The 20151-nt window shown below is 37.5% G+C and overlaps 1 protein-coding gene and 1 non-coding gene across 4 annotated transcripts; one reads left to right on the forward strand and one right to left on the reverse strand.

The window, feature by feature from the left end:
- Window positions 1–3133: 3133 nt before the first annotated feature.
- On the reverse strand, window positions 3134–3205 carry trnaa-ugc. The gene has a single exon. It is a non-coding gene; the product is annotated as a tRNA-Ala (tRNA).
- A 4780-nt stretch (window positions 3206–7985) lies between these two features.
- LOC122845072 (tumor protein p53-inducible nuclear protein 2) lies at window positions 7986–18962 on the forward strand. 3 transcript variants are annotated; one of them, XM_044141202.1, is made up of 5 exons: window positions 8007–8319; window positions 11785–12158; window positions 14054–14368; window positions 14468–14624; window positions 14714–18962. In XM_044141202.1, exons 2-5 carry the CDS (start codon window positions 12035–12037, stop codon window positions 14979–14981), a joined length of 864 nt encoding a protein of 287 aa, XP_043997137.1. In that variant the 5' UTR covers window positions 8007–8319; window positions 11785–12034; the 3' UTR covers window positions 14982–18962. The 3 variants fall into 3 exon arrangements, with proteins under 3 accessions (XP_043997219.1, XP_043997052.1, XP_043997137.1); XM_044141284.1 differs by lacking the exon at window positions 14054–14368 and having other exon boundaries at window positions 7986–8319; window positions 14714–18462; XM_044141117.1 differs by having other exon boundaries at window positions 8006–8319; window positions 14054–14624.
- Window positions 18963–20151: the final 1189 nt, after the last annotated feature.

Genomic DNA, 20151 nt, shown 5'->3' on the forward strand with positions numbered 1-20151 from the left:
CAGACTTCAACGGCTTAATAACGGGGCACATTTATATTCACATTTTCATTTCTTTGTTGTACTCATGCCGTTTGTTTGCAGAGCGCGTTAATTTGCAGACCAAGAGAGGTTTTACACGTCCATCGGCAAATGATAATAATGTCACTCATTATTAGATTTGCTCACAGTTGTATTGTTGCATGTGAGTCAAGAACAAACACTTCACAAGCCAACAGACTGGGTCACAAGCAAACATCTACATCTCACACACAGGTGGAAACATTGTCTATTTTTATGCGAGGTGGTGAAATTAAATGTTAGCTCAAAGCCCAGACAGAAAATGATGGGAATGCGGTTTGTTAGACCATGTTCAAGATTTATTCCCCTCTAACTTGACCTAAAATTTCTTAGATAACAAAAAGACGGCCAGACTGAGAACCTTACTTGGAATTTATCCTGATGTCAGCTTGTGTTTTATATTTCAGTACTTTCTGAACAGATAGATATATCCTTTCATGCATTATTCAAAAACCTATGATACTTTTTCATGTGAAATTTTCATGTGATTTTTTTCTACAAATGAAATTTTCTTTTTCAAAATGTTACGAGTTATGCGGTTTATTCCTCTTTGCCTAATGTTGTCATAATGTTTCAATGTTTTTGTTTCCATTCCTTTATATCCCTCATACAACAGGCTTTTTCAATTTGTTCTGTACAAACAAATCTGCATTTCTGTAGAACGTAAAGATTTTTTTTGTGCTACATCATGGCTTTGACATTATTATTATTATTATTATTATTATTATTATTATTATTATTATTATTATTATTATTATTATTATTATTATTATTATTATTATTATTATTGCTGTTGTTGTTGATCGTAGGGTATTTACTCGGCAAATTCAAATTTCAGTAGACCTACATACTAAATTGGCGCCACCTGCTGTTAGAGATGTGAACCAATTCTTGAAAATACTCTAATTTGCCACAAGGTGGCGACAAAGAATAATTAATACTTGTTCTCAGACTATTAATGTTATTTATAATCTACAGAAGAGGATTAGGGCCACCGGGGGAAAAAAAAAAGGATTCTGACTTTAAAGTCAGAATTCCGACTTTAATCTCAGAATTCTCTTTCTGACTTTAAAGTCAAAATTATATATATATTTTTTTTCGGTGGTCCTAATCCTCTTCCGGATAAATCACATCAATCTACTTTTAAAAAAAAATCCTCTACAGAACTACCAAAAGTATGAGAAGTCAGGAATATGTTACTAAACAAAAAGTTTCAAAAAATTATGAAACAAAAAGATAAGCCATTTGAAATAGTTTCATTTAAAATGATTTCATCAAAAATTTTTGTTTTTTTATTGTTGTTTTGTTTAAGGAAACTGTGCCTCTTTTAAAATTGCTAATGTTAAAAGTTTAAAAAGTAATTTTAAAAAACATCGTTCAAAGCACTTTTTCTGTTTTGTGCAATATTTCAGAAGCTGTGTAAGTCTTTACAAATCTGAGGTTCTGCATTCTTTCAAGAGGTAGAGCCTTTTTCCAGGAAACTCTTCCAAACAAGTTTTACTTGATTTTCTTCTAATTAAACTGCCATAATTTTTCTTACATACCACAATTAGTAACAGCTCTTGGTTTTGTTATACACTTACAGCTACTGAGAATATTACCATGGACTAATTAAAAACCTATTTTTAAGACACAAATGTTGATCACTTTAATACCTGCTTAAAAGTTATTTCCAAGAGGTACTCACCACAGAGCATTTTCAAATTTATGTCCTTTATAAATCAACAACCTTCAAAATGTAGCCTTTGGGAAACCAGCAGTATATTCTTTGGATGTTGACCTAAGGTTTACTACAATTTGTGTTTAACCTTTAGATAATCTGTAGGGAATGTTCTTTCAACCTTTCTTGAAACAAATAGAGCTGCAGCTGCCATTAACTCTGTACTAAGTTTATATATATATATATATATATATATATAAAGTTTATATATATATATATATATATATATATATATATATATATATATATATATATATATATATATATATATATATATATATATATATATATATATATATATATATATATATATATATATATATATATATATATATATATATATATATATATATATATATATATATATATATATATATATATATATATATATATATATATATATATATATATATATACTACACACACAGAGGTAATCCTGGAGGATTACTTCTATGTTTTTTGAGTTTCCTTTTAGTCTGAAAAAATAAGTCATTCAGGCTTGCTCAGGAAGAGGAACTACTACAAACTTAATGTTTTGTTGAACAATAGATAAGTTTAATGTTTGCCAATGCGACGTAAATGTATCTGTGCTGACTTAAACCAGGGTTGAATTTGAATGTATTTAATTAAATGAAAGAGTCAATTTCAGGAGCAATCAACCTCAGTCCTCTGAAAATAGGTTCTCCAACTCTTACATGAGTCTGTGTTCAAAAGCACCTGAAATAATGGTGGTATTACCTCATAAGTACAGTGCAGGTTCCACTGAGTCCTGCTGTCATCAGTTTAGGTGTATAGAAGTAGACAAACATCAAAAAGATGATTTATTTCACTGAGTCAGCATCCAAATTGGATCTGTTTCTGTTTTTTAAATGCCTTGAAAGAACAGTTAACGTAAATATAAATTACCGAAATTAATTTATCTCAACTCATGTGGAAGGTTCTCTACAAGGGCAACCTTTAGAAAACCTTCAGCAAATTTGTCCTGAGGTTTCAAATAAACTTTATCATTTTAAATTTTTTGCCGTTGAAATCTATTGAGAGAAACATTAATGTTTAAAAACAATTGTAGTAATTTAATTTAGTTGAAGCAACATCCATTTAATTTTTGCAAAACAATAAATTTCTAAAGTAAAATATTTACCCTGACACCTAATTTGCTTCATAAAAAGGAACTGGAAGATTTACATACAGTTCCTTCTTAGTTCCACCATGTTATGTTTTCAGCCATGTTTTTCTCTTCTTTTTTTTCTTACTGAGACTACTCTGAAAAGATTTATTCATTAAAAATATGTTCGGTGATTTCTTCTGAATAAATGTTGTGACTCAAAGACGTTCAACAAAAATCTCGAAAAAGAGTGGAGATGCCGGGGATTGAACCCGGGGCCTCATACATGCAAAGCATGCGCTCTACCACTGAGCTACATCCCCTACTGGAATCTCAGGCGACCAGGAAGTGGTTTTAAATATAACCGTCAGTCGAATTGCTGTCTACTGAAAAGTACTTTATGTACGAAACCTTATTTTTGACCTACTATAACTCCTTATTTTGCCGTTTCAATTTCCATTTTGTCACCAAGTTTCCCCGCCGTGCTCCAAATAACAGAAATGATTATTTAAGCATTTTTCTGCATATTTGTTGAAGAGACGTTTTTTTATGTGACGACCAACTGACGCGAGTACATGTAATAAAAAATAAAGATGTTTGCTCTAATTTAAGTAATTTTTTTAACCTTTCTGATGCTTTGTGCTATTTTGAACCTTGCTTTTAGGCGGTGGACAGGACACATCTGCATTTATCTGACCAAGGAGTTCCTGATGATCCCACACTGAGTGAAAAGCAAATAATTAACTGACAGTGCTGAAGGACAGCCAGACAAGGTTGCCGTCTATATTTTCTTAAATGAATGGCGCCTGAAACTCATTTCTTGTCATCCGTGACAGCATAATCCTTTAGAGAATTTAAAATAGCTCTCCTGGTTACGTTTCGTAATACCCTCCAGGGGGGAGCGTTGCCCCCTTCCGTCTGGTGAGCACAGACTGTTCTAACCCATGTTTATCGGTGAGTATGCACTCTTTGCCAAGGACACTGTCTCCAGACCCTGCTTGCTCTGGCCTTGTAGGGCTAGATCCATTGGATGCAGATTCTACAGGAGAGATCTCTTCGTAGACCAGGGACCTCCCAGGAAAAAGATCTGTCAATTCTGCTCCCTCCTGCTGTGTAAATTTGGATTAAAGAGTGCAATCAGGTTATGCCTGCCGAGTAAGCAATATTAACATAGTGCTGTTGACCAGAGGTTATCTGGGGACTGTGTGAAGAGTTTCAAGTCCAAACAGGCTGCATGCAATATGAGACAAGCAGAGGAGTTAGTCATCTAAGGCCGCAAACCGGCTAACACTAGTGGACAGTGTCAGAAGAAAAGATTTGGGGTTTGGCATGTTTCTAAAGGTGGACACACAGGCAGAAAGCCCTGGGTTTAAAAATTTTAAAATGCCTTTCAAAGTGCATCAGTAAAGTTAAGCATCATCATTGTAACTGTGATTTAGCAAAATGGCCTCAAAAATGTTAGCTAAATATAGATTAAAGGCATTTTAAATGTCCTGGGAAATAATTTTACTTAAATTATTTTAAAATAGCCTTTTCTGTCTCAGAGGATGTCTATTCAGGCCACTGACTGTCATACAGCCAAACAATGCTGATGTTTTTTAATATAAGTTATTAAATCAAATGAGCACCCAGTCAGAGGAGGGGAACATGTTATGACAAGGTCTGGTGGCCCAGGGTCAATGAAACGCAAACGTCACAACCAAAAGTCACAACGGAAGTCATGATAAATCTATGGATTTAACAGAAATATTTGTCTGTGTTCATAATGAAACCCCTTTTCCTCCTTCTCTCTCAAAGTTGTATTATATTAGCATAATTTTAATTTAAGCATGAGACCTAGTGTGGCTTTTCCTCTTGTTTTGTTGACTTTTCTGAGCCACCATAACAACTAGTAGTTATGCACATCACAAACTTGGCCTGTATAGAAGAGCAACAAAAAGAAACCAGGTGTATTTTCAGTGTGGCACAATTCAATCTCTATGTGGGACACAGTAGGTGGAAGAAGGTGCAGTGGCAAGAAATCTAACACAGCACATCACTCTGAATACACCACTACCAAAGTGAAACATTGTGGCATCAGCATTGTGCTTTGAGGTGGCTTTTTGTCAGCAATCTGAAGGAAATACAGTTAGAGATGAAAGAGCTAAATACAGAAATGTTCTGGGAGAAAAAAATTCTTTAATATGTTGCAAAAGACTTGAACCTACGATATAGCTTTATCTTTTAAAAGGACAAACAACCTCAAACATATAGCCATGGTTATAAAAGAAAGCTGCTGTCTTGCAAGTCAGAATTTGAGCTATTTTACAAAGCAGAAATGGGAAAAACATCAATCTTAAGATAAGCAAAGCCTTTAGAGACATCCCACCAAAAAACCTGCAGCTGTAATAGCAACAAAAGGCATTTATACAAAATATTAGCTGAATACAAATAAAAAAATTTTTTTCTTTAATAAAAGGATCCATGTATCACATTTAGGGACTATATTTTGTATGTTCATCATTGTAAAAAAAAAAATTATCCTAATGTGCTGAAGATGAAGAGATTTTACATGTCTCTTAAAATTAGTGGCAGTTGTTTGGTGGTAACACTTCTTATCACAGGGGGCTGCTGTCTTATCAACAGCCAGACGGTAGGAGGCCTAAGAGAAGAGAGACACTAAAAATAAAGCCTACATTACATGCATGATGAAAGTAAATATTGTGAAGTTAAGTATCTAAACTAAAGAATTAAGATAAGCTAAGTAAAATCAGAGAATGTGAAGGACCAGACTTTTTTTTTTCTGTCTGATTTGTCAAAATGTCTTTTACCACCATTTGATAAATAAATTACAGCAGTTAAAATGAGAGAGAGATAAGGGTGACAAAGTTGTGACCTTTTACCTGGTTTTCTGATCAGCACAGAAAACTGCAGGACTCTTAGGGGACTTAGGTGAAAGCACCCAAATGAATTAAGGAAAAGGGGGGGGAAATACAATAATCACTACTGCCTTTTGGATATTTAATTAGTAAGCTTGAGCTACAATAATTTGTGAAAATTGTTACTATAATCATTTCTAGCGCATAAAAGCAAACACAAACATCTCGACACGTACCCATTTCATGTTTTGAATGTTTTGTTTTGAAAACCCTATAAAAACACTGTAAGGGCATGACAAAACAAGCACTACCGGGGCTGTGACTTGCCCAGATTAGCTTGAGAGCACAAACATTAGACACAGATGCACGTAATGTTCTCGGTGAATGTTTGTGTTCAGCGTGTCAATTGAGTTTGGAGGTCATTATCACTGCAGTGTGTTCAGTGTGTGTGTGTCTGTCTCTGCGTCCTTTAGTCACCCAGCACCTGGTAACTGTATCGGCCTCGCCACCCAGACTTAAGACAGCTTTGAGGACTGCTTTTATTAAAATCATCACATCTTCATGAAACATATGTGACACATTCAGCAGGAATCTGGAGACAGGTGTGTTTTTTTTTTTTTGTTCATAGTTTCCAGCTGAGTTTCTGTTGTTGTTGCTTCCTTACAGTGCAGCACCAAAACACTGACTACTTTGCAGCCGAGGAGTCGGACTTTATTTACAAGCTTTGGGTAGATCTGCTTGGGCTGCCTCTTCATTCTTTTTTATACTATTTTTTGTACTTGACATGAGTTTGCACATTACACTGTAGGTTGTCAAAAAACTGAGAACTCTTTAAAAGCGTACAGTCAAAAAAGTGAGGCCTTCACGAATCCTCCATCTAGTTAATCATTAATGATTTCAACTTTTAAATACACAATTTCATGTCTGTCAGTGGTTGTTAACAGGAAGGTGCCAAAAAAATCCACTTTAAGCAAGTTTCCTGTTATGTTTTCTGCTGTGCAAAGACACAATAGAAGATCAGGCTTTGAAGTCCAGGAGCCTGTTAAGCCTGAATGATTCATGGGACAGTGTGATGTGTCTTAAGCAAAACAGTTGTAGGAGTGAAAATGTGAGCATAAACAGTGGACCTAGAGAAGGTGAAGGCCTTTTTAAAAATGAAGGTTTTTTTAAGGAGCAAAGAATAAACAATTGGGAATTTAATAGAAATAGAAATATCCCTAGGGCTTAAAACTTCATGGTATGTGTTATATCAAAATTGATCAACTATATAGAGGTTTTACTTCACTTTATTTAATAGTAGAAAAGTCCATGGTAATTTATGAACTTCTGTGACTTGATTAAGTTTGATTCAGTTTTCTCATGCGGGGTTTGTATTATTAGATTCCACTGTTTAGTAATGTTCTGTGCAGTGATTGTTTTTCTATCCCAGTAGATGTGCCCCATTATGTGAGCCTTCACACCATTGCATAAAGTGGAGGGGGAAAAAAGGAGGAAACTGGAGACTGCAGAAAGGACAAAACACCACCAAGAGTTTAAACCAAAAATCCAGAAATACCATTAAACGCCCAGGTGCTGCATTCATAAAAAGTCAGTAGGAGTGGGTGGTATACAGTGTGATGAAAGGCACATTTAGGTCCATCCCATTAAGGCAGAGTGAACTGAGTGACGCTGTGGGGAGGAAGAGATGACTATTTACATAAATAAAATTCCAGCAGCATCACTGAAAAGAAGAACATTGGTGCTGTCTGTACTGTGGCTGTTTACTCATTTGAATATTTGAGGTTAATGATCAGAGTGGTGTCAGATGAGAACATGCAAATAGGATTAGGTAATCCAGCGTTAGCTATGAATTTGCAAAAAATAAAATAAAATAAAATTTAATGAATTAAGAATAGCATGAATATGGAGTGAAGTGTTATTTTAATATACAATGACTATTATGATTACTTCAAGGGTATTGACTAAAATATAACTTTACTTTGCTGTCATCGCATCTTCATCTGCTCCCCGAGCAGGTCCTGGATCAGCTTACCCTCCCCCAGCCCAGCTTTCCAACAACAGAGCTGCTGGAAAGCAGAAGCTGATCAGGGATCAGTCTCCATTTCCATCTGGGTTCCGGCTGACAGCTCCTTCCTGCCCAGCCCCCACCTATCCCTGTTGCTTAGAGGACTCGGCTCCTATCGGGTGTAATATTCTGATTGGCTGCCTCGCCTTCTGGGAGGCGTGCGAAAGGCGTGGCCGACACATTGTGATCTCACAATCAGCTGTTTTGTACGTTTCTACATTCTGATCCGAGGATCAGCTGGAAGGCAGCAATAAACAGGAAAATCTGCAGCGAAGGAAACAAAAAAAAAAAAAAAGGAGAGGAGGAAGCAGCTGCAGATGTTATGATCTGAAAACAAAAACATCAGTGTAATTTTTTTTTTACACGAAGCCCTTCTTCTAAGAAGAAAGCCTTTTATTTTTGTATATTAGTGTTCCAACTACCTCACGTAAAGGCTATTTCTAAAGCTATGCTTTAAGAGTTGTCGTTTCTACTGTGTTTTGACACCTCGTTTACAACTTGAACTCAAAGGCAGGTATGTATGTTTTCATTTTTTGTTTATTTTCAATTTAGCCTTTTGTGTCTTGGCTGTAGATCTTAGACAACAAATTTGCCAGTCAGCCTCTTGTAATCCTGGTTTTGGGGGCATTTATTAAACCCATTTCATGGTTATTGAATAATGTGACATTCAGTTATAACGTATTTGTCTTTGTGACCCATACTGTAGGCTATTTCTGTCCGCAGTGTATTCTATCTGTGATGATCTATTATTAGGACATGAATAAATGCGAAGGCAATATCGTGGTGCAGAATAAGATGCGTAAGAAGGCCGATTTGCGCTCATGTTATGAAAATGACTCCTGCCTAACTGAATATATATGCTCAGCCAGCAGCCGCTGCTTTGAAAACTGCACCAAAACCCTGATGTGGGTCTATGGCGGATGTTGACGTCTTTTCAGCCTCTTTTTTTTCTCCTCTTCTTTTTTTTTTTTTTTTTTTTTTTTTTTTTTTTGGTCAGGGTACATTTTCAGGGTTCATTTATTTTTGCATAAAATCCTAAGTTATTCAGCATAAACACCGGTCTTTTGTGTTACCGGAGCCCGGTCCAGTTGATGTCTTGCGAGCGGTGCACTGTGGCACAGCTGTCATTGCTGTGACCCTTCAGCTGTAGAGCTTATACGGATAATTCATGTTTAACCTGAATACCACCAACACACATCGAGGGAATCGCGACTTCTCTCTGCTTCATGTAAAGAAGCTGCAGCTGGTTTATTTACCTTATAAACACTGCGGGTGTCTTTGTCATTTTCCGTGTAAATATTAGTGCTGCTGGCAGCATAATCTTTACATAAGCGCAGTTCTCAGGGGATCCATCGACAAGCAGGAAATGGCTTTGCCGTTTCAAAATGCAGACTAGACACGGACAGCGGAATATGTTTCCAAATACATGATCTTGCATTTCGATATGTTTGCTGTTAAGACCTTTTTTTCGCCTTTGGTCGCAAAATGGGCTGGAGCTTCAGTGTCAGCGTCCGTGACGCAACGTGACGTTAGAGGGTTCTTGTTTTCATTCTCCATATCTCCGCCCATCGCGCTCCTTTCTCGCCTCCCTCTTAGAGGAAGTCTCAATTGGAGATATTTCTGCATTTAATATATAAGATATCTATATTGTAAGCTTGTAAACCTCTTGTGTAATTATATAGCTTCTATCACCGGCTTTTGTTTCTCCTTATAGACCTGAGGGCAAAGCCAGGGCCGCATTTAGGAGCTTGTGGGTCCTTGAGTTAAAGCTAGTTTTGCTGCCCTTCTCACACAAGTTTCTGCTATATTCATTTTGCAATACATTGGAAGTTGGGTATGGGCGATGGTCATAATTGCTATTAGCAATGGAAGCTAATATAATATTAACCTTGCTGCCCTGGGCTTGGAGACATGTTACCATTCTCACCTTGGTGAAACTTGGTAAATGTAGCAATTAGTGAGTTGATTATTGTCATTAAAAAAAATAAAACTTTGAAAACCTAAGCTCAAAATAGAAATTTCAAGTTGGTTGAATGTCCTACAACGTAATAAAATGGCTAAGCTTTATTCCCTGTAACTGATACGGTAATATAATTATAATCTGCAACCCAAAACCTAGTAACGTCAAGAGAGGTACAAAGCTCTGTGGCAGAACACATAAAAGGCACTGCAAAGGAAAAGAGCACTCCAGCCCACAACCTTTAAACTTGTTTCTTTAAGTCTGTTTATAGCATCAGTAAAAGTGCACAGTTGTTAATCCATAGATTGTACGGTAATAATTAAGGTTTGTCAATAGCTTAAATTATACAGGCAGCCATGTGATCTCTTTTGCCACATCCAGTATCAATAACTATGTTTAGACCAGTAAGTTCACATTTAGAAACTCATAAAAGACTGAAAAATGATGCACTGTCAAAACAAGCAAATAAAAAAAAGTTTTATCAGTGCATCATGTACAACATGCAGATAGTGTTTTAATCTCAGGCAAAACAGACGAGAGTCTTCTCACTTTGAAAGGTTGTGTGTGTATCTATAACTATTGACAGTCATGTGTGTGGGGGAGTTTGTAGAAATTAGACAAACCTGTATAAGTGTATGCTCTGTAACAAGTGGCATGTATGTGTACCTATTGACAGTGAACTTTATTATTTAATTATTTGGGACAATATTACTAAAATTATGTCACCAAAAGTAGTTATAATTGAATTATATCTCTTAACAACAATACATTAGTAAAGAATGTCAAAACGTACATGTTGTCAAATAACCCCAAATCTAAAAATTATTTAAAGTGTGTCAGTGCTCTGCGTGGAGACCAGGTGTGGTATTCGTTTCACCTACAGTCACTTGGTTTGAGTACATTAAATATGCCCTTTGAACTTGTAAAGGTTGACAGGGCAAACTATTTAAACATTGCTCTGTATTACATCATCATGTCTATATACAGGTGAGGCACTTGCCTCAGCTGTTGGTGCTGCATTTCTGTTTTTATTTGGATGCATGGGTACAGTCACTGTGTTTCTTGTTGTAGGAGTCTCTTTTGTTACCTTCTTTCACCCTCCTTTTCTCTGGCTTGTCCATCTGTTCTGGAACTGCTGACTTGTTGTCTAGATCTATTGGGGGAGGGAGGTTTAGTCATTGTCATTCTGCTCTTTGCTTAATGAATCATTTCTATGTTCATAAATCCCTTTTCGTACATGTTTTCTTCACCAATATGTTAACGTAATTGACAGTTTAAAGCTTAAATGCATGCCATACAACAATCAATACATTTCCATTTTAAATCAATTAAAACCACTAATTTAAAAAAACAAAACAATAACGATAATCAAAATCAATAGTGCATACAAACAGAATCAGTTGTGACATCAGATAACCGTCATAGGGAATCGAGTCCAGTAAATCCTCCTGGGTCATTTTGTTATGAAAAGCTTTTTTTTTTTTTTTAATTGACTATGTCAACTGTTTGATATATTGTGATTGTGTTTATTATGAGGGCTGCACAGTGGCACAATCGATAGCACTATTGCTTTGAAGTAAGAAGGGCATGGGTTCAAACAGATCTGGGTCTTTCTGCTTGGAGTTTCCATGGTAGGCACTATCCTCTATGAGACCAGTGTTAGATGATGGAAGGATGTTTATTCTGTAGTGGAGGCAAAGGGGGAGATTTGAATTTCCCAGGACATTTATAATGCCTTTAATCTATATTTAGCTAACTTTTTTAAGGCCATTTTGCTAAATCACAGTTACAATGATGATACTTAACTTTACTGATACACTTTCAGAGGCATTTTTTATTTTAAAACACAGGGCTTTCTGCCTGTGTGTCGACCTGTAATGATTCTGGATATAAGATTAGCTTACAGCTCATGAACTTAATGAAACATTGAGCACCAGTTTTTGCTATAACCATGTTTTGAAAACTCACTGGTTTTATCAAACTATCAATATTTTTTAATTTATCTCTCTTTCTCCCCAGGCCTTTGTTCCAAACCAAGTGAAACCTTACATTTGCACTACAAAAGTCTCTCCTGCCTTGATTTGTCAACTTCAAGATCAAGCACAGGACTTTAAGTGGAAACAAGAACATCAGGCAGACAAACAGCATTACACAACAACTATTACATTGATAAATATATAAAAAAGAAAAGGCAGCTACTGCATACATTTTCTCTGTAGGAGAGCATATAGCACATCACAGGCATCAAAACTTGACGACACAAGCAGAAATGTTTCAGCGTCTTAGCAACCTGTTGTTCGGGGAGGTGGAAGAGGTGGCAGCTGATCTGAAGGGACCCAATCCATGTGTGACTGAGGCCGACGAAGAGGGATGGATGCTCGTCAACCTGACTGGTGAGTCCAAGAGTTCAGGGATGGAGCGGTGGGGGGAATCTGTCATTTTATTTAAACATCACAGTAGAAAATACACCAGTCAGGCACAAAATTATGTCCACTAAAAGTGAAGTGAATAACACAGATTGTCATCTTATAGAAGTGTTTGTTGATGGATGTAGGAATTTTAGTTTGATAAGGAGCAGTTCGTAATAGACAGCTGTGTCAGAGAATCTTCTGCACCTAATTGGTGTCCCCCAGTCTGCAGATCAGTCATAAAGGTTAAAGGAAGAAGTAGTGGTGAATCAGAAACAGGGCTGGTGATGAACATGGGGAGCTAAGACTCAAATCACACAGACTGTAGCTTCAGTCGCATCTCAAATTGGTATTCATGGAGCTTCATAGCTGCAGACCAGATAGGGTGGAAACAATATTTCCTAACTGTGGGGTTGTATTTCAGCAAGATAATACTCCCTGCCATGAAGCAAAAATAGGCCAGGAATCGTTTGAAGAGAATTCCCCTGATCTACATCCATTGGTGAATCCGTGGGATGTACTGGAAAATTAAAGTCCAGTGCCTGGACACCCCGCCTCACAGCTTATGGACCTAACATCCAGTGCCAGATGCCACAGGAAGGGATCCAACTCACAATTGGGGCTGTGGTCACAATGTTATGTCTGATAGTGCAATTAATTTGTGTGTTATGAAGTAAGAAATATTCACCTCTTCATTGCCATTGCATGATGCAGTTAAAATCTGAAAGGTAAATGGGGACGGGGGTCGATGGAGTACGGTGTAGAATCAGTCTGGGCATGGCGTACCTCTACATGGCTGCCCTGACACCAGTGCTGTCTCTCTGCAGATGAAAGCACAGGAACATTCAGCTTCGTCCACTTTTTGTTCATGGTGGGATCTTGACAAACACAGTGACTGCAAAAAGAAAGCTTGTTCTGATGCCTTTAATGGAGCAAAGCACATATCAGCACGCCAAAAGTCGTGCTGATCATTTTGTCCCTTTGCCATTTTATGCCTTTGCAGTTTTGGTCAATTTCTGCCTGACGTTTGGGATTGAAAAATTAACCATTGCACATCAATGCATGCCAACCTAGGCATAGCATTATACCTGCTTCTAAGTAATGTTTTATCTTCTGCTCTTATATTACCATAAGAAGATGCAATTATGTGTCTGTGATGAATATTTTCAGCCATCATTAGGTCACTCAGTTATTTTGATTTGAACTGGGGTGCAAATATGACATATTTCATTGGACAGTTCACACAAACTGAGTATTAGGACCACAGTCCATGGAAATCAGGAGTAATGTTTTCATCACATTATTTTAATTGACTAATAAACAATAAAAATGGACTGGTACTGAGTTTTAAATGATGCATAGACGAGGTATGAGCATATTATCTTTTTCCATACTTAAGGCACGTAACATGCAAGAAAAATAAACTTAGATGTAATTATTTGTGGGAAACAATCATTCTATTTAAAGATGTAAAATGGCAATATGTGGGTACAAAATGGAGAAGGGGCTAGCTGACCCAGAGCTCATCAAAAGTACCTCTCAGCAGAATCAAAACATTATGTCACTGACATCATTACAACCTCAGAGGGTCAACACAACTAACAATGTGACTCCTTTATGTTTTGTGTTTCCTTACCCCTTCTTTTTTCCCCCTCTCCAAAAATTTTATTTAAACACCCTTATATATCTCACATCGGTATGTGTGCGCGTGCGTATGTGGTCCCTCTACAATGATCCTCCACGTCCCGCATGGCCTTTTGAAAAACAATTTTTTTCTTTTGCAACATTTGCAAAAAAAAAATAAAAAATTTTGCAAAATCATCCTCCTGCCTTGAATGGCCTTCCCATTCCTAATCTCATCTGTCCAATGTCCTTAAAAGACTCTGACTGCATGATGCAGGTGGAGGATGATGTGGGAACCCCACTGACTGCACAAGCATCCCCCAACAGTAAACTAGCAGATCACCAAAACATGCAAACAAGGACTGAATGCCCAGCCTCCATGCCCCGTCTGTCTCATAAGCGTCGCAGGCCCCATAAAGGTCAGACACAGGATCCAGCAGCACCTTCGGAGCCCCTGTCTTGTCCCAGTGCTAGTCCACCACACTTAGGTGCCGCCACACCCGTGAGCCTCCCGAGACGGGCCAGACTGTCCACGCCCTCCTCCACCCCGTCAATGTCTCCAGGCTCTGGGAGTGAGTGCGGGGGCACTGGGGGTGCCAGTAGGTCAGGATCAGAGAGAGGCTGCATGGATGAGAGCTGGTTTGTCACCCCTCCCCCCTGTTTCACTGCAGAGGGAGCCACGGCAGAGACCAGCCCCATGGAGGACCTGCTCATAGAGCACCCCAGCATGTCTGTGTATGTCTCCCCCAACAACCTGTCCATGCTCTCCAGCAGCAACCTGTCTGCGGTGGGGGAGGAGAGCATCGTCAGCCTGGCAAGCAGTGCGAGGTGAAAATTTTTTATTCACACTATATCTCATCTTCACCTTCTTTTGTAGCTAATAACAGTCCTGCTGGTTTTTGTTTTCCCATTTGCAGCAGAGTGACTGAACCAGCAGCTCCCCCAGCCACCCGCAGCACTATGCCCACCAGGGTGAACCGTGGAGCGGCTGCCCAGGCTGGGGGCTTGGCCAAGGTCACCCAAGTGGCCAGGGTCCAGCGTTACAAGGCTCGCATGGAGCGCCGCCATCTGAGCCGCAGCCACATCCAACGCCAAAACCGTGTGAGGGAGCAGGTCCCTCGTCACGCTTCGCACGCCAGAAGCACCTTCCTTCACCAGCCCAGCAAGCGCAACTTCTGTCACTAAGGTTACCATCATAAAGAGGGGCTTCGTTTACGTCTGGGGGTATTCACAGTGCAGAATCCACCATAGTCACCACGTGTCCACCCACAGCACTTTTAGCTTCCATTTCCATACATTGCGTCAGGATGAGTCACAGACTGACTCATCTTGGTCATTTTTCATCCATTATGCAGTTAGAAAGCATTTGCTAAATGTAGATCTTTGTAGATGATATGATTACCTCCTTATTGTCCTCCAGAATAAACAACAAAAAACAAAAAAATAAGTACATTTTCAAGCTTTATCCAGTTGTAATTTCTCGAAATGGCAATAGTTGAGTTTTATTGATTTATAAAAGCTTTTTAAAGACATATGAGTTTTATTTTTCTTCATTTAAAACCATAATACTGTGTAACCATCATAGAAAATAAAATAAGACTGAAATAGCCCCTTCTTTCATAGTCTGACTGGAGGAACACTCTTCATAGCAAATCTATAAAACATGATCATGATTTTAATTTGGTTAGTTTTGCTTACAAAAGGTTGGAAAAAAATACCGCCTGGCGAGAAGGAGAGAAAAATCAACACAAGTTGGTTTCTCTGCAAAGTTGCTTTACTAAAAAAAGTGTTGGCAGAGGAAACAATTGATTCTCTTCTCTGCCCCGTGAAGAAGGCCACAGCATGTAGGAGATGGTGAGAGCATGTTACAAAACAGACTGAAGAGTAAAATGAATCCCTCAGTATATGGGGTTTAAAAAAAAAAAAAAAAAAAAAAAGTGGTTTAACCCTCAGAGCAGCCAGTGAGAATTCAAAGATTCGGGGCTCAGATTTGGGTTACAAGGTATAGCAAGACATGGTAGGTGAAAAGCGGTATCGAAGGCAACTCTTTATTTTGTTTTCATAACATGGATTTCATCTTATTTTATCTGAACTGTCTTTTTCAAATTTCCACCACGGGAGAAAATAAAAGTGTTCCTGCAGTCAGATGGAAAGATTTGGCTTTTAAAGTTAAATTAATTCTCCTTGGAGATATGTCATTTGCCCAGCCATGTTTAACAACAATATGGGCTGTGAACTTAAATTAACTATGTAATTATGTTTTGTTTGTTTTTTTTGTTTTTTTTACAATAACCTATTGAAAGAGGTCTACAGTACCTTCCAAAGAGGCTTATAAACTTTGATTTTTTTCACACTTTGTCACATTACCACTACAAGCTTATGTGAGAGACCAACAACAAGAAGAGAATAATTTTGAAGTAGAAAAAAACTTGTACAAGTAGAAAACCTGAAATTTGTGGCCTGCACTTGCTCCTTTGGAGCGAATGATAGAAACACCTTTTGTAGCAGTTACAGCTGCAAGTCATTTCTACCAGTTTTGGACATGTAAACATATATTTCTGCCCATTTGTCTTTGCAAAATATCTTATGTCAAGTAAGCCTGGATGCAGAGGAGGTAGAAACATCCGCTTTCAAGCTTTGTCACCTTTTCTCTGTTGTAGTAAGGTATGACCTTTAACTGGGCCATTCCAACACATGAAAGGGCTTTAGTTTAAACCATTCCCTGGTAGCTATTTATTTAGGGTCGTTGTTCTGCTGGAAGGTGAACCCCTGCCTCTATCTCAACTGCAATGTAGGATCTTAAAGGTTAGTATTGTCCTATTTAGCTGCATCCCTCTACCAATGACCTCTGTCCGGTTTCCTTGCTCTGCTAAAGAAAAGCAACTCCATAGCATGATGTTGCCACTGCCATGTTTCACGGTGGTAGTGTTGTGTTCTTGTTCATTTTCTGCCACACACAAGATTTTGTATGCAAGCCAAAAAATTTTACACTTTAGTCTCATCTGACCAGCGCACTTTTCCACACATTTTCTGTGTCTTTTATAGAGATTTGGCAACATAGACAAACTAGACAAACAAGATTTGTTATGATTTTCTTTGAACAATTCAATATTGTAACCATTTTTCCATAAAGATTAGTCTTCACAATCGTACCCTATTTGGTTGGTCCCATAAAAATTACAATTAAATATATTGAAGTTTGTGGAGGCCATGTGACAAAATGTGAACAAGTTCAAGGTACATGAATAGTCCTGCAAGGCACTGTATTAGGAGAAAGAAAAGCAACAACTTTCTTAATGCCGTACAGCAAAACCTTGAATCGGTTCATCAACATGCAACATCGCTCTACCAACAAATCCATAAATGTCCAGCCCTTTTTGTTGCTTGCACATCCAGTTCTGACATCATCCACTTTTACGATCTCGCTTACTGATATGTATTCAACAATATTAAACAATGGTGCTGAAGTGTATACTAATGTTTGTAAATTATTTTAAGACATGGATGTAAGTTTGCACTGTCAGATATTGTGTGGGTAAAAGTTTTAGCAGTGTGCTGTGTGCTTGTTTTTTTTTTTCTTTCTGTTTTTACTTTTGTGAAACTTTTTTTTGTTTTGGATCCTGAAGTGTGAGAAAGTGTACTGGCACGCTAAATGCTAGAACCTTTCCTATATGGGGGGAAAATGCTAATTATATTTAAAAAAAAGTGTTGGTCATTTATTTTTCTTGTAAATATTAGAAAACAATTTACAACTCTCCGTTATAGATGTCAATGCCTCTGGACATATCGTCCAGCGGGGTATGAGGTTCGATGAGGCTGCAAATGGTCTCAGAATAACATCTGAAACATCACTAAACTCAGATAATGTGCCATTGGCAAACCCTGGCCTGTAGAGGGCAGTGCCGCACAGCACCTGCTGCATAAATGGTAACGACGTCACACAGCAACGATGACATAGTTTGAAAACATCTCTGAAGGAGTTCAAGTTCAACAGAAAGATTGTCTGTGGATTCATTTCTGATTGTTGTCTTGATGTTTTGCTTGAATGAGTGACATTATATGACTTTTTTTTCCCTCATGTACCTTTTTTGTTTCCTCTTGTGGCCGTGATCCTTTGAATGAAAAGTCTTTGCACTCAAAATATAAAAAAGTGAATACTACCTTGTTTATTTTTGTTTGCTTTGAAGATAAATATTATGTAATCGTTTATATCCTCAATAATGCAGAGCATATAAGGTGTGAGCTCATCACACACACCCACACACACACCCACACGCGCACACACAACATATAGTGCTGTCTTTAATGACATCCACAGTATTCCAACACTATACTGTGCCTGAGAGGAAGATAATGTTAACCTGTTGCAAATAAAACAGTGAAAGATCACAAGTGTGTGTAAGACACCCCTCCAGAAATACCACAGATGACTCTGCAGGTGAAAAATGTTTTCTGTTTTGAATCTTTTTCTACCCGTCCCCCCTTCCTCACTCAAAAATGAAACATGTTTTCTGTATGTTGTGTCTGATTATCATTAAGGTGTTATGCTTTGCGTGAAAGTTCTCAAAAATTGGTTGTGGATGGATGTAGACAAAAAGAGGCAAAAGACAAATAGTTTCTATATATGAACAGAAATGTACTGCATTAAAGAAAAAAAAAAGATGGACATGCTTGTATTTTCCCACATAGCTATTAGAAGTTGTTTAACAATATGGGTGTTTCAAACAAAAGGCATTGAATGTCTGGGAGGTGATTTCCTGTATTATGTTGTGCCCTGAAAATAATGGCAGCTTAAAAATACTCGGGAGGATTTGTCCATATTACACCTGAGTTGGTACAACCCCTCCCTCACTCATTCATTCATTCATTAAAAAACAAAAGATAAACCTATAAAAATTTGAAATTTTGTGTATCTGATATTTATGGTGATTGTGCCTTTTCACTGTTTCTGCATGGTTTTTGTGATGTACTGATTCCCCATCCTTGGACAAGTCATCCACTGACAGACAAGATCTATGCAAAAAAAAAAAAAAAAAAATCAACAGATGGGAATTTTTCAGCATTCATTCCGACACCCCTCCAATAAAAATATATATGCATATATTTAGAAAAGAAACTGAACAATAACAGTAACAACCAGAATAAATACTCAGGTTAAGACCTGAATTCTGTGTCATTATTTTACCTCTGACATTAATCTATGAATGTAATTAAACATCACCAAATGCAGGAAGTGATACATTAGGTGTTCTAATAATGAATAAACAGTTTGGCATTAAAAAACTATTGTTAAAGAAAACAGGTATCTTCATTTATATGTTTTAACTTATTAGATAAAATTCTAACTATCTTACACACCCTAGCAATAAAGGGCTGGTTCTCCTTATACTGTGAATGGGGTGAATTAAGAAACGTTTCAGGAATAAACCCACATTATGTGAATAGACGGGTGTGGCAATCAAGAGTAAATATTGTCTGTAGATCTGGGCGTTGTGTTCTTGTGTGCAACACTGACTTAAAATAGTGTGCACAAGAAGCTCAATATAGTAATCATGACAACACACACAATTATGTTAAAAATAAACACCCAAAAGGAACGGCACAAGCCTCCATGATTTCTTTTTGGCAGTAAGGGTGATATGTTTTGTCAGTCTCAGGTTTAATGTTATAATGTGGCCAGGCGCAGTTGCATTAACAGCACCAGGGTTGAGTTCCTCCTTCTGCTTCCCTGCACAAAGCTAATAAAGCAAAGTAAAAGTAAAATAAAACATGAACAGAAGTGGAGGGAGAGGTGCTCTGTCACAAGTGTGCTTTTAAAATGGGAAATGTTTCGAGGAAAACCAAGAACTACATCAAGAATTTTTTGATATGTTAATAAATAATTCTTTAAATGGGAGTGGAAATGAGTATATTACTGCAAATAATGTTGCCATAATGTATGGAGAATAGTGACAATATTATGCAGACATATCTTCACATAAGCTTTCAGAAATTTCTGTACCTTACATAAAAACACACTTGCGTGTCTTTTTTTGTATTTAAATTATTTGCGTTGAGACCTTGAATGATATCTGTGTTTTCCAATTAAGATCAAAACTGAAATATAAGCTTCTATTTTGGAGTTTATTTATTTGTACATCGGGTTTCAGAGGAGTCAGAGCCTCACCGGTCATGAACTTCACTACAAGTCACTGTGTCATGCCGCTCTAGGTTGGGATATTGCCATGGGCAAAAAGCCCTCTTGCCCATGTCAAAAAAACAACTATTAATATAGCTGCCACCCTGTTTTTATTTTTTCCTCATTTTTTTCCCCTTGGGGAACAAATAATGAAAAGAGACAAAAAAAAGTAACAGT

Source organism: Gambusia affinis, linkage group LG01, assembly GCF_019740435.1.
Source record: "Gambusia affinis linkage group LG01, SWU_Gaff_1.0, whole genome shotgun sequence".
Lineage (NCBI taxonomy): Eukaryota > Metazoa > Chordata > Actinopteri > Cyprinodontiformes > Poeciliidae > Gambusia > Gambusia affinis.

Excerpts from the sequence above, each read along its gene's own strand:
- LOC122845072 (XM_044141117.1), top strand. The coding sequence starts at position 12,035 with ATGTTTCAGCGTCTTAGCAACCTGTTGTTCGGGGAGGTGGAAGAGGTG. Across the intron at positions 12,159-14,053 it reads GATGCTCGTCAACCTGACTG|ACTCTGACTGCATGATGCAG; the intron begins GTGAGTCCAAGA and ends TGTCCTTAAAAG. Across the intron at positions 14,625-14,713 it reads AGCCTGGCAAGCAGTGCGAG|CAGAGTGACTGAACCAGCAG; the intron begins GTGAAAATTTTT and ends TCCCATTTGCAG.